The sequence below is a fragment of the Gossypium hirsutum genome, chromosome D01 (assembly GCF_007990345.1).
Source record: "Gossypium hirsutum isolate 1008001.06 chromosome D01, Gossypium_hirsutum_v2.1, whole genome shotgun sequence".
Classification (NCBI taxonomy): domain Eukaryota; kingdom Viridiplantae; phylum Streptophyta; class Magnoliopsida; order Malvales; family Malvaceae; genus Gossypium; species Gossypium hirsutum.
The window spans coordinates 9,563,340-9,578,317 of record NC_053437.1 but is presented as its reverse complement, the minus strand read 5'-3'; the positions used below and the strand labels follow the sequence as shown (position 1 = coordinate 9,578,317).

General features: G+C 37.3%; 2 protein-coding genes and 1 long non-coding RNA gene across 3 annotated transcripts; 2 read left to right on the top strand and 1 right to left on the bottom strand.

Annotated features, from left to right (window-relative positions):
• The first annotated feature begins 7,736 nt into the window (after positions 1–7,736).
• LOC121213820 (uncharacterized) lies at positions 7,737–9,044 on the top strand. Its single transcript, XR_005909272.1, has 3 exons — positions 7,737–8,265; positions 8,440–8,590; positions 8,907–9,044. It is a non-coding gene; the product is annotated as an uncharacterized lncRNA (long non-coding RNA).
• On the bottom strand, positions 8,782–10,899 carry LOC107928624 (protein ACCELERATED CELL DEATH 6). Its single transcript, XM_016859878.2, has 3 exons — positions 10,237–10,899; positions 9,631–10,163; positions 8,782–9,547 (listed from the first exon to the last, which is right to left on the bottom strand). Exons 1-3 carry the CDS (start codon positions 10,787–10,789, stop codon positions 8,903–8,905), a joined length of 1,731 nt encoding a protein of 576 aa, XP_016715367.1. The 5' UTR covers positions 10,790–10,899; the 3' UTR covers positions 8,782–8,902.
• A 1,245-nt stretch (positions 10,900–12,144) lies between these two features.
• Positions 12,145–14,148, top strand: LOC107928633 (uncharacterized). Its single transcript, XM_016859889.1, has 4 exons — positions 12,145–12,492; positions 12,566–12,672; positions 12,867–13,455; positions 14,077–14,148. The coding sequence occupies exons 1-4, from the start codon at positions 12,145–12,147 to the stop codon at positions 14,146–14,148; spliced, it is 1,116 nt and encodes a 371-aa protein (XP_016715378.1).
• Positions 14,149–14,978: the final 830 nt, after the last annotated feature.

Below are 14,978 nucleotides of genomic sequence, written 5' to 3'. Positions count from 1 at the left end.
AATAATAAAAAAATAGTAATCTACTCATCGAATTTGTGATAGTTGCAAAATTAGTGAATCTAGATAGAAGATGTACAATATGTAAAATGTCAAGTCTAGTAGATGTAAGATACATGAGAGAGCCAACCATCCTTCTGTAAAAAGTCTCATCCACTCTTTCAGCTTCATCATTCTTGCTCAACTTTTCCTTTTGACGCATTGAGTAGTTGTTTCTTTGCTATTTTCTATTCTGAACTTTTTCAAAATATCACTTGCGTATTTTTTTTCTGATTGGTGAACAGTTCATTTTGTTTTTTCTTGATTCGCATTCCCAGAAGATAAACCATTTCCCCTAGGCCTGTTATCTCTAAACTATGTTGCATATCATCTTTGAACTTCTTAATAAATTCATCATTGCTTCCCTTAACTAGAAGATCATCTACATATAGTGAAATAATAATAAATTTGGTATCATCACCTTTAATGTAGAGAGTAGCTTCACTGAGGCTCATTCTAAAACTGTTGGAGCTAAGTGCAACAAATAGCAAGGTTCAACAAAAAGCTTGCCGAGCAAGAATCGAGACTTGCGGCAGAAACAAAGAAGAAAAATGAAATAAATTTTAAGCAAAGCTAAAATAGAGAGTATATGGATGAAATCTTGATTGAATTCATTCATATTTTTTTAAAATGGCATAAAGCCTATTTATACAAGCTTACAACTTGACAACTTAGTTGGAATACAACTAAGTTTCATCATTACATCCACTTAAAATAAATCACCACCTACTACACTAACAAACTTAGTTGGAATACAACTAAGTTACATCATTACATCCACTTAAAATAAATCACCACCTACTACACTAACAAACTTAGTTGGAATACAACTAAGTTACATCATTACATCCAAATAATAATAATAATAATAATAATAATAATAATAATAAAACATGTGATTGCTACATGCTAACCATTGCTTCAATACTCCTCCTTGGTTTGCATGGAGCAAACACCTAGCTTCCTTCTTAGACATTCGAACCTTGTGACATTAAGGGCTTTAGTCAAAATGTCTGCAAGTTGATCCTCAGAATTACAATGGATCAGCTTCACTTTCTGAGCTTGCTCCATTTCTCGAACAACATGCAACTTGATGTTGAAATGCTTTGTTCTTCCATGGAACACTGGATTTTTAGCAATTGCAACTGAAGATTGGTTGTCACAGAAGATCTCAGTAGCTTCCTTTTGATGCACTTTCAAATCAGCTAAGATTTTCCTTAGCCAAATGGCTTGGTTGACAGCACTTGCAGCTGCCACATATTCTGCTTCGGCAGTAGATTGAGCCACCAGACTTTGCTTCTTCGAGCTCCAGCAAAACATGGCTGAACCAAGGTTGAAAGCATACCCTGAGGTGCTTTTCATGTCATCTATCGAGCCAGCCCAGTCACTATCAGTGTAGCCAACCAGCTTCAGATTTCCTTCCTTGCTGTACTTTAAACCATAGCTCAAAGTGCCTTTGACATATCTAAGCACTCTCTTAGCAGCTTGTAAATGCTTTTTATTGCAACAATGCAAGAACCTTGAGAGCAATCCTACAGCATACATTATGTCTGGTCTAGTGGCAGTTAAATATAACAGACAACCAACTAGACTTCTGTAGGTTGTTTCACAAACCTTCTCAAAATCACCTTGGCTCGATAGTTTTTCTCCAACAGCAACAGGTGTTTTAGTTGCTTTACTGTTTTGCATGGAGAACTTGGTCAGAATCTTTGTGGCAAAGTTTCTCTGACTTAGAAATATCCCATTTTGTGATTGAGTCACCTCCATTCCAAGGAAATAAGACATTTCCCCTAGATCAGACATTTCAAATACTTCTTGCATCTTGGTCTTGAAATCGACCAGCACTGCTCGATCTCCTCCTATCACCAGCAGGTCATCAACATATAGGGATACAATGAGCTGTGTTTGTGTCCCTTGCTTCTTGACATACAATGTTGGCTCACTCTTGCTTCGATCGAATCCCAAATTAGTCAAGTAGCCATCGATTCTGCTGTACCAGGCCCTTGGAGCCTGTTTTAAGCCATATAGGGCCTTCTTCAGTTTGTAGACCATATGCTCTCTGCCAGCTATCTCAAACCCTTGTGGTTGTTCAACATAGATCTCTTCATCTAAGAAACCATTCAGAAAGGCTGATTTCACATCGAGTTGATGGATCTTCCACTCGAGCTGTGCTGCTAAGGCAATCAGTAATCTGATGGTGTCTAGCCTGGCCACTGGTGCAAAGGTCTCCAGGTAGTCCAGGCCATACCTCTGACTGAACCCCTTGACAACTAGCCTTGCTTTCAGTTTGTTCAAGGTACCATCACCATTTTGCTTGGCTTTGTACACCCATTTCACCCCAATTATCTTCCTTTTGACTGGCCTTTCAACTAATTCCCAGGTCTGGTTCTTCTCAATCATGCTAATATCCTCAGCCATTGCCTGCTTCCACTCTTGCTGAGCTTCAGCCTCTTCAAAATTGCTTGGTTCAGCTATGGCTACATGAGCTCTTTCATAAATCTCAGTCAATGGTCTTGTTCCTCTAACTGGTTCATCATCAATGTCCATTTCAGGAACATTTTGATCTGGCTCAGCTTGATCTGCTACAAGTCCTTCTGAAACTTCCTCAGGTTCATGTTTTTCCCAGTTCCAACATGACTTTTCATCAAATACCACATCCCTACTGACTGACACTTTCTTTGTTGAAGGATCCAAGATCCTATAGCCCTTCTTAACAGTGCTGTAGCCCACCAAAATACCAGGTCGAGCCCTTTCAGACAATTTGTCCCTTTTGACAACAGGTACATGAGCATAACAGATGCATCCAAAGACCTTCAGATGAGCCAGTGATGGCTTGAATCCAAACCAGGCTTCGAATGGAGTCTTCTGATCCAAGGCCTTGGTTGGAAGCCTATTTTGAATGTAGTTTGCAGTGTTAACTGCCTCTGCCCATAGTGCTTTAGGCAGATTCTTCTGAATCATCAAGCACCTGGCCATATCCATCAAACTCCTATTCTTCCTTTCACTTACACCATTTTGCTGAGGTGTATATGTGTTGGTAAGTTGATGTTTGATGCCTGCCTTATCACAGAAGGCTTGGAACTGAGCTGAGGTGTACTCAGTCCCATTATCAGACCTTATGGACTTCAGCTTGCAACCTGTTTCAGTCTCAGCAGCAGTCCTGAACTTCCAAAACACTGAGGCCGCCTCTGATTTCTGTTTTAGGAAGTAAAGCCAGCAATATCTTGAAAAATCATCAATGAACAGTATGAAGTACCTGTTTCCACTTAATGACTCAGTCCTCATAGGGCCACACACATCAGTGTGCACCAGTTGGAGTTTTTCAAAGGCTCTCCAGGCTTGATTCGAGGGAAATGGGAGTCTGGCCTGCTTTCCTAGCTGACACACTTCACACACATCATCATGATCCACTGAGTTGATGAAGTTTTCAGCCAAGTCCTCTCTGACCATTCGAGCCATCGATCTGAAGTTGGCATGTCCCAGTCTTTGATGCCAAAGCTTGGATTCATCTGATGTGACTGTGTAGGCAATGTCTGACTCCCTGGTCCAGTCAACTACAAAGCTCTTATTAGCCATAGGAACTGCCATCAGCTTGGATCCACTTGGATCATTGATTTGGCATTGGTTGTCTTTGAACACAACAGAATAACCTTTCTCCAGTAACTGAGCTATGCTGAGCAGGTTTCTGTCAATTTCAGGCACCAAAAGCACATTTGAAATCACTTTGGCACCTGTGGGGGTGCATATCAGCACATCACCCTTGCCTTCAGCTTGAATAAAATGTCCATTTCCTATCTTGACTTTAGTTCTGCAGCTTCTGTCTAAAGACTTGAAGATTGCAGCATCAGGTGTCATGTGGTTGGTGCATCCACTGTCTAGAAGCCAACCAGATGAGAACCTTTCTTGAGCAGCTGAGCATAACACAGCAAAGACTTGCTCCTCTTGGTCACTGTCCTCCTTAGCTACTCGAGCCTCAACTTTCTTCTGTTGAAACTGACTCTGCCTTGATTTGGCCTTGCTCTTGCAGACTCTCTCAACATGACCCTTCTTTTTACAATGCTGACATACAACATCTGGATTGAACCAGCATTTTTCTTTTGGATGACCAGCCCTTCTGCAGTACTTGCAAGTCTGACCCTCTTTTCTTGCAACATCAGTCCTTGGCTTGTCTCTCTAGGCCTTCTTGCCTTTGTAGGCAGTGTTTGTTCTTGCCTGAAAGGCACCTTCTTGATGCTCCTCCAGTCTGCTTGCTCTTCTTTGCTCTTGAGCATATAAAGCATTGATCAACTCTGTCAGGGAGATGGTGTACAGGTCCCTTGAGTCCTCGAGAGATGAGATTTTTGCCTCATACCTCTCGGGCAGAGTTGCAATAACCTTCTCCACTATCCTAGCTTCCTTGAGCTGCTCTCCAAGGAGCCTTATGCTGTTAACCACAGCCATAATCCTGTCAGAGTACTGCTTGATAGTTTCTTCTTCCTTCATCTTCAAATTCTCGAAATCTCTCCTTAAGTTCAGCAACTGTTGCTGCCTTGTCCTCTCTGTCCCTTGAAACTCCTCTTGCAACTTGTCCCAGGCTTGTTTTGGTGATTCACAGGCCATAATCCTTGTGAAAATCACATCTGACACTGAGTTCTGGATGCAAGACATGGCTTTGTGCCTCTTGGTCCTCTCATCAGCATGCTGCCTGATTTGAGCCACTGTTGGATTGCCTCTAAGTGGCTCTGGTTCAACATCTGAGTTGACTACCTCCCATAGATCGAAAGCTTGTAGGTAGGTCTTCATTTTAACCACCCATATGTGGTAGCCTTCTCCATTGAAGACTTGAGGTGCAGCTGGTGAAAAGCTTGATGAAGCCATGAATTTGTATAACAGATCCCTTAAGAAATAGGCTCTGATACCAATTGTTGGAGCTAAGTGCAACAAATAGCAAGGTTCAACAAAAAGCTTGCCGAGCAAGAATCGAGACTTGCGGCAGAAACAAAGAAGAAAAATGAAATAAATTTTAAGCAAAGCTAAAATAGAGAGTATATGGATGAAATCTTGATTGAATTCATTCATATTTTTTTAAAATGGCATAAAGCCTATTTATACAAGCTTACAACTTGACAACTTAGTTGGAATACAACTAAGTTTCATCATTACATCCACTTAAAATAAATCACCACCTACTACACTAACAAACTTAGTTGGAATACAACTAAGTTACATCATTACATCCACTTAAAATAAATCACCACCTACTACACTAACAAACTTAGTTGGAATACAACTAAGTTACATCATTACATCCAAATAATAATAATAATAATAATAATAATAATAATAATAAAACATGTGATTGCTACATGCTAACCATTGCTTCAATAAAAACCCAGTTGCAACAAATGTTAATTAATCCAGTTGTACTAGGCTCTAGACGCCAGCTTTAGTCTATTCAAAGCTTTCTTGAGCTGGTACACTTCATCTTCATGCCCTTTGACTTAAAATTCTTTAGGTTGCTCAGGATAAATCTCTTCTTCAAGAAAGTCATTCCAGAATGCGGATTTAGCATTTAGCTGAAACACTTTCCAACCCTTTTGTGCAACTATAGCCAGTAATAACCTGATGGGTTCTAATCTAGCAACAAGAGAAAAAGTATCAAAAAATCGACACCAAAGATTTGAGCATACCCCTTTGTAACAAGTCTGACTTTGTGCTTGTTGATAGAGCCAACCGCATTTAACTTGATTCTAAAATCCCACTTCACCCTAATGACTTTTCTATATTATGGTTTTTTCAAAAGTATCCAAGTTTTATTCTTCTCAATCATGATGATTTCGTCATTCATTACAGCTATTCATTTGGGATCCTTTTCTACTTCCCAAAAAAATCTGTTGGCTCAAAAATGGCTATGTTACATTTTTTATAGATATAAAAAAGTGACCTTATGCCTCTTACTGGGACATCATCCAGAAGTTCATTTTCTTTCAGTTGGAGCTTTTTACTTTGTTTTGGAATTGATGTTGGTCATACTTCGTTTTAATTTCATTGTTCATCCTCCATGAAATGCACATCTCTACTTATCAAATTTTTTCTTGTATGAGGCTGGAAAACTCTGTAAGCTTGTTGTAACCTACAAAGATTCGGACTTCTACCTTTTTTTCCAACTTATGTCTTTTGTTCTGTGACATAAATAAAAACACAAGCATCCAAGCACCTTGAGATTTTTTAAAGAAGGTTTATAACCATATCAGATTTTAAACGGTGTCTTTCCTTCCACAGCTTTTGCTGGAAGCCTGTTGAGTAGAAAGATTGCAGTATGTGCAGCTTCTGCACAATACTCTTTTGGCAAGCACTTCTCAAACAATAACCATATAGTCATCTCTTTTGTGGTACGATTCTTCCGCTCACTAACTCCATTTTGTTTTGAAGTATATGGAGTAGTGAGTTGGTGTTGAATCCCAACTTATTCACAAAACAAATTGAGTTAATCAGATATGTACTCCTTGCCATTATCAGACCTTAAAGCTTGAATCTTATAGCCACTTTGAGTTTCAACTCATTGCTTGAATTTTCAGAACACGCCAACAATCTCAAACTTGAATATGAGGAAATAAATCATGCATATCTTAGTATAGTTATAAATGAAAACTATGTAATACTTACTCCCATTTAGTGGCGGGGTTTTTTGATGTTCAACTAGGTTTATATGGATTAATTTCAATTTTCTAGTAGCTCTTTTATTTTATTTTATTGAAAGGAAGTAGCTTACCAAATTGATAAGTTTTGCAATTTGGTATATTAGTTTCAAGGTAAGGTTCCAAATCCTCCTTTTGTAGGTCTATTACAGTAATATGATTAAAATGTCCAAGCCTTTTGTGTCACACTTCTGTATTGATCTTAGTTGCAACATAGGTTTTATGCTCCAGCTCTAAAGAATCCAGAGTAAAGCTCTTTCACTTCATTATTATTTTGAATACATCTTTGCCTTCTGCATCCTTAATTTGACAATGATCGGTTTCAAAGAAAACTTTAAAGTCCTCTTCAAGAAACTAACCAACACTGAACAACTTTTTATTTGTATTAGGTACAAATAACACATCATTGATTAAATTTATACCTAAAGGGCATCTAATTGTCACAATGCCTTTGCCTTTAACAGCATTATAGTCTCCATTACAAATTTGTACCTTGGAAATTATCGAAGCATCTAGTTGTGCAACCACTCTCAATAGGTCATTTGTCACTAGAGTTGCATAACAAGTTGCTACAAAGAGTTGCTCCTACTCTTTTTATTGAGCTACCTACGCGACTTATTTTTGCTGAAAGTTGCTTTTGCAAATCTTTTGATGATGTCCTATCTTCAGACATTTCTCACACTTTTGATCTGGTCTTTTCCAACATTTGAATGGTGGATGACCTTTCTTTCCACAATGCTTGCAAGGAGAAAAAACAAATTTTGTTTCGCCATTGATTTTAGGAGAATCAAAACCTGGGTTTTTTTTCTTGCACTTCTTTTTCTTTCCTTTGTCTCCTTGATTTTATTAACCTCTTGTAAGTAGTGGTCCCTCGACAAACCCTCCAAATGTCAAAAACCTTTTCTGTTTTTGTGCAGGTAAAGCATTAATAATTCTACTAAACTAATTTTTGACACATTTTTAGTGTTTTTCAATGAGGAAATAGTTCCTTCAAATCTTTCAGGGATTATTACTAGAAATTTTTGAACCAATCTAAAATTAGGAAATTCAAAGTCAAGTAATCTTACTTTGTTGGCAATACTGAGTAATCTATCAAAATACTTTTTAATTGCACCAGAGTCTTTCATCTTTTAAAGTTCAAATTCTTTGATTAAGTTGAGAATGTGCATTCCCTTAATCCTTTCATCTCTTTCATATTCTTCCTTCAAGAAATTGTAGACTTTAAATTGATTTCTTTACGAGAAAAATTTTTGGTGAGGCTGCAGTATATAATATAGCTCTAGCCTTAAATTTTCATCTTTTCTTCTCCTTGTGATTCTTTAGATACGAAGAAGGTGAAGCCAAAGTGAAAACTGAAAAGGACATGCGGTTTCCGAAATTGGAAAAGTTGCAACTTGAAAACCTACAGACCCTCACCACCTTCAGCCCTGTGGATTACTGCTGCGAGTTCCTTCTTTTGACGTCTTTAAAGGTGACAGCCTGTAAGTCCCTAACTACAAAATCCAAGAAGCCTGTGTCAGCCTCACTTTAGACTGTTTATACCGAAACAGAAGTAAGTTTCCTACACCCTAATTCACACCCCTTTCTTCGATATTAAACATTCAATATTAACATAAAAATTTCATTAGTTTGGAATTTGGTTTATAGAATGAATTATAGATATTGAATTACTTTGATTTTCTCTGTTTTTGTTCATAGTTTTTACACATTTGTACTTGCACCGCAGGGAGCTTTGCTGCCGGAACCAAAGAAATCTGAGGTTAAATTCAGAAGGTCTGTTGCAATTGTAGAAATACCATCCCATAATCGAGATATAACTTGGTCAGCTGAGATGAAAATTAATTGAAACAAGACATCTCACAGCAGTCGGCCAACAGGTTGAATCACGTATTCCTTTGTGTTACTAGTTTATCTTTGGTTAAAATATGTACTACTTTTCGAAAATAAAAAATTTAGTATTTATTTTTGAAAATTAATATGGTTAATTTTTTTTTGTTAAATTCAAGTTCGTTACAGTATTTTTTTAATTGCATAAATATTAAGTAAAACCTGAATTTAACAAAAAGAATAACTTTAAAAATTACAAAGTAGAGTGACTAAATTTTAGATATACAAGTACATGGACTAAATTTTTAATTTTCCAAAGGTACAGAGACTACAGACACATTTTAGCCTTTTATCTTTTTACTTCAGTAAATCATCTTTGTCAATCGAAAGATAAACAAAAACGGGTTGTCTTCAAGTATGTTACGTCGGCGAGCGAGAGAGGTCGGAGAAGATGACAAGCGATCGAACACGAGGAGAAACAACGGTCCAAATAAGTAAAGAATTGCCGGCGATGCACAACCGATGAAACAAACCAGTATGGCAAGCCACAAGGTCTTGGACAACACTACGAACAATCCCGTAACGAATGCCAATGCCATCGCCACAAGTGCAATCCAAGTAAAAGCAATGGCGAAAGGAAGTGTGTCCATGAATGATTCAGTGACTTGATATGAAGATGACCAGAAAACCAACACTGCTGCAGTCATTGATGAGGTGAAGGCAATCGAATCCGTGACTACGAATGCTTTAAAAGCAGACTTACCGAGTAATGTCGACATACCCTCGTCTGGACCATTGTTTTTGAAACCTCCAGGGATTGTAAAAGCTGCTGTGAATGTAAATGTAGCAATCAGTGTTGCCATCAGCAACATAGTTGTCGCCATTTCCCTGCTTTTTTGTCCGATTTTGTTTGTTTTCTCGACATCTGTATCGACGAATCCTCCGTCTTGAAGGAGATCGCCAGCTCTCTTCGTATAAGAACTCTTCAAAGCCTTTAAGGTCAAGTGCTGCAATTGAAAAACACAACTATTGTTATTCAGTAATCCTCTGAATCCAAATAACATAAGTTCTGATTCCTTAATTTTTGTACCTTTTGTAGTTCCATCCCACCATCTTCAATTGAATAGACAACATCCAAAGCTGTCTGAGAATTCTGATTCATTACCCTAATGTTCACCTTTGAATTCCTTGACAAAAAATAGACCACATTGCTATGGAAGTTCATTGCTGCAAGATGCAAAGGGGTGTTTCCAGCAATATCTGATCCATTAACCAAATCTTCAGCTTCAGGCAAATCCAAGACATACAATACTACATTCATGTACCCATTTTTAGCAGAAAGGTGGAGAATATTTCGTTGCTCATTGTTGATCATCTCAACGGTGTCCGGGCAAGGATTTAGCAGCAGCTTCAACAAGCTTACTTGACCATTCTTGGCAGCAAAGTGGAGAGGTATCTGTCGATTATTATCTACTTGATATGCAGCTGAACTATTGCATTCTAGTAATTTCTTAACCATTTCATAGTCACCCAAGGAAACAGCATAGTGAAGGGGATTTCTCCCTTTCCCATCTTGCATGGTGATCAACTCTGGTTTCAAAACCAGGATTCTGTCCACGATAGCTGCTAAATCATAACCATTTGATTAAAACTACAGTAAATATCGAAATCTTGACAAAGTGACAGCTAGATTTACCCAGATCGCGGCTTAAGACGGCACGGTGCAGCGGTGTTTGGCCATTGTTTCCTCTATGATCAAGAGTGGATGGATTTCCAAATATGATGCTGTGAGCAACATTAGTTAAGCCTAAATCAATGGCGACAACAAGCGGAGATTCCCCGGCATTGTTGACTAGCCTCAAAGCTTCCTGATCTCCGTCTACCAATAGCCATATAACCAACTTATGATTATTTCTGACAGCACAATGTAAAGGGGTGTCGCCATGCTTGTCTCTGACCCTTGCTATATCTTCCACAGTAGCCTTGAACAAGAGAATAACATCGAACCGTCCGGCCTTTGCGGCTACATGAAAGGGTGTTTCACCATTGAGGTTGGTCTTGTGGATGAGATTCGGATGCCAATTTATTATCTGTTCGACCAAATCTTTGTGTCCGAATCGTGCAGCCATGTGAAGAGCAGTGTTGCCTTGTGGAGTGGTGGCGTTTAGGATGTTGGTTTCAGCATCTATGAATTGCTTGATGAGGTTTAAGTTTCCGGTTCTAGCCGCCATGAGAAATTGTTGATCCATGGCTATGGGAACCTCTTTGATTATGCAAGGAAAGTTGGAAATTGTAGAGCAGCAATGGGTTTTAAGTTTCAGCACAAGTCTTTCTTTGTTTTTGTTTTTGTTTTTTGTTTATATATATATGATATTGATATTGATATGAAGAAGAGGTCACAAATTAAATTGGTCCTGTTTAATATTGACCATCCAAGTCAACTGACTTCTACTTCACCGTGGCATCTAGAAGTTTACTCGAGTAACATTTTATAAACTGACTTTTTCTTCTACCTTTTCTAATTATTGGCTATTATAATTTCGCTGAAGGGTACTAAAAAATAAAAAATCAATTAAGGCTTGAAAATTCATCTTTCCAAAAACAATCAAGCTTTTTAGTTAACAGAAAAATTTGCTACCAATTTTATTATTAATAATGCTGACGTAATAGATAAAAATTATCACGTAAATGATACGTGGATAGTATGCTGACAACAATATTAGTGTGTTGATCTTTTTGAAGCATTCTTAAAATGCAGAAAGAAATCTGGTCAATCATCAACAGAAAAATTATTAGTCATGAATCCAAGTGAGCTAGACAGCTTTTGAAAACGAACAAGATACGAATAGTTGTTCTATAGTTTCATTCATCTCTTTGCAGAAAGGACAAGAGGTATCTTGGATTGGAACTCCTTTGGCAATTTCAAATATACAGGGCAAACCATTATTGCAAGTTTATAGATGAAGAGAATGACTTTGAAAGGAAAATTTTAAAACCAAATGAAAATCCAGAATTTACTAGACCTCCTTGAACAAGGATGTTGAGAACTCTGTCTATCTTGAACAATAAAATTATAGTCAGACTTCACCGTGTTAAGTACTAAACTTCCATAGAAGTCTATCTTCCATGTCATAAGAAAGGAAGGGCTTTTCTGAAAATACTTCCTGAAATTTTTCATTGGTTAGATAATTCTTTAAAGAATCGATAAACCAATGGGATTTAAAAAGGAGCTTAGCATCACTGCTTCAGATGTTCTATCATTTGGATTTAAATATATGTGAAGTTTATTCCCTTCCATAAGAGGAGATTTGTTAGTGTCTCAAGGGCTGCAAAGTTGCTTGGTTAATGAATTCAATCATCCCTTTCATTCTTATTTTTCTATGCTTCTGTTAATTTTTTACTAAACCAACAGTGATATCGAGAGCTATTTTTCTTGAGGGACCCGTGAGAAAAGTTTTGTGAAAGTTCTGAGAGAAAAATTGAGAGATACACTTATGAGGTTTTAAGGAAAATGGGATCGGTATCAAGTAACCTGTCTATCTTATCCCCACTTATGTTTGATGAAGAAAACGATTAAGCATGGGCTGTGAGAATGTAAGCATACATGGAGGGTTGTGATTATTGGGAAGCTGTCAAGGAAGATTATGAGGTGACTCCACTTCCCAACAATCCAACTATGAACCAGATCAAAATGCACAAGGACAGAACCACCAGGAAGGCTAAAGCAAAGGCTTGGCTTTATGCTTTGGTTTCACCATCCATATTCAATAGAATTATGGTTTTTGGATTAGCAAAGGATATATGGGACTACCTCAAAGCTGAGTATCAAGAAGATGAGAGGATCAAGAGCATGAAGGTGTTGAACTTGATCAGAGAATTCGAGAGGCTACAAATGAAGGAGTTTGAGTCAATCAAAGAATACTCGGACAAGCTGATAGATATTGCCAACAAGGTAAGAGTTATTGGGACTGATCTCTCTTATTCTAAACTGGTGCAAAAAAATATTAGTTTCTATGCCTGAGAAGTATGAAGCAACAATTGTCTCTTTAGAGAACACTAAGGACTTGACTCAGTTGAGAGTAGTGGAGTTGATTAGTGCTTTACAAGCACAAGAGCAAAGGAGGTTAATGAGGTAGAAAGGAAGCATAGGATGAGCATTAAAGGCTAAGGTGCAGCAAGGTGAAAAATGAGAGTACCAAAAGTGGAATGGGAAGAAGAGTGATGGCATAGTGGTTCAGAAATTTTTGCAAAAGGTAATGGTACTGGAAATTCTAACAAGTATTCTTCATGTAAGTATTGTGGAAAACATAATCATCCTCATTTTAGGTGTTGGAGAAAGCCAGATGTGAAGTGCAGAAGGTGCAACTTGATGGGGCACATTGAGAGATTTTGCAAGGAACCAAGAAATCAGCAACAAGGTGGAACACATGTTGCTATTAAAGAAGAAGATGGCCATCTATTTGTTGTCTTTTACTTCTCATCAAGCACTCTATATGAAAGTTGGTTAGTTGATAGTGGTTGCACCAATCACATGAATTGTAATGAGAAAATATTTAAAGACCTTGACAGGTCATTGAAGTCAAGAGTAAGGATAGGAAATGGAGAATACCTAGAAGTGAAGGGAAAAGACACAGTTGCAATAGAGAGTTATGATGGAACTAAGATGTTCTCAGATGTTCTGTTTGTACCTAAGATTGATCAAAACTTGCTGAGTGTGGGGAAATTCATAAAGAATAGATTCAATGTGATGTTTGAAGAGGAAAAGTGTCTAATCTTTGACTCTAGCGGCAATGAATTGTTTAGGATCAAGATGCAGAAGAAGAGCTTTTCATTGAATCCACTCGAGGAGGAGCAAGTCACATCCAAGTGTCAGATAGTAAAGACATCAGATCAAATGGACCTTCATGCTGAGCAAGTTAAGACGATTATGAAATTGATGATGCAATGTAATGAAAAGAGTTGAGATAAAATCGACAGATAATCCTATCCTACAAGAACAACTGCAAAACAAGTGTTCTGAGAATAAGAAATTGCATGCAAAGGTAACTCTCTTAGAGCAGTAGTTGGTATCTCTCACTGATGATAAACTATCATCTTTTGCATATGAAATATCTTAAGAACATGCTGATAAGCTAAAAAAAAGATTCAATCTCAGGAGATCGAGAGTGAAAAACTATAATTGGAACATGTGTAACTTTCAGAATAGAACAGTGGGTTATGTTTCCAAAATCAAAAACTGGCTGAAGAAGCTTTATATGCGAAAGAATTGACATCTAAAGATGCTATTGAGTTTAAGAATTTAGTTTGTGAGGTGATCAGGCTTTCAGTGCAAAATACAAAATTGAAGAAGGAATTATTGACTACGAGAAGATCTATTAATCAAACCATAAATGATGTTAACTGTAAGTATAGTGATAACACAAGACCTTAGAGGAAGGGGTGACACTATGGCTACTCTCATGATCTTTCTAGAGCAACTGATGATGATTTTGAATTGTGGAATTTTGATTTAGATTATCTAAAGATGGAATTGTAGGTCAGGAAGCAATTGGAGGCAACTCTTGAAGCTGCACTAGACGAGAAGGAATTCATAGAAGGAGAATATTGAAGAAACTGTTTTACTGTAGATCAGAGGATCAGATGACAGATATTTTTACTAATTTTTTTCATGTTAAACAATTTGAGTTTCTTAGGAATAAACTTGTTGTCTGCAGCACTTGAGTCAGGACGAGAATGTTAGTGTCTCAAGAGCTGCAAAACTTTTTTATTAATAAAACTAAGTCTTAGGGAGATTTGACTAAGTCGTAGGGAGATTTGTTAGCTTGTTAGTAGGAGTAGGAATTTAAATTCTGATTGAGGTTGTTACTTGAGACATGTATATAAGGGTTTTTTGGTTAATGAATTCAATCATCCCTTTCATTTTTATTTTTATATGCTTCTGTTCGTTCTCTGCTAAACCAACAAGATCTCTACCTTGGAAAATGCTTTTTCAAACCTAGGTGTTAGCATTCTTGGTACAATTGTTTTGTTAATAAGAGAATTCTTATCTCTAAGAATCATCAATGCTTGGTTTGCAAGTAAGGCTTGATTGAAAGAATGACTATCACAAATTCTAAGTCCCCCATTAGCTTTTGACTTATAGTGGTAATTCCACTTTATGAGATGGATTTTGTTTTCCTGATTTGGCTGTTTATTCAACCAGAAACTTCTAACAATCTTGTTTAAAGAGTTGTAAAAGGCATCTGGAGCTCTAAAACATGACATCTAAAATACACGAAGACTTGAAAGGGTAAACTTAATTAGTTTCAATATAGAGTTGTTTATTATTATCCATATTAGGATTATCATGTTATTTGATTATTAACTAGTATTAGTAACTCGACTTATTTTACCCTTTTTTTATGTTTTAATTCATTATAAGGTTCGGCGAATTTATTC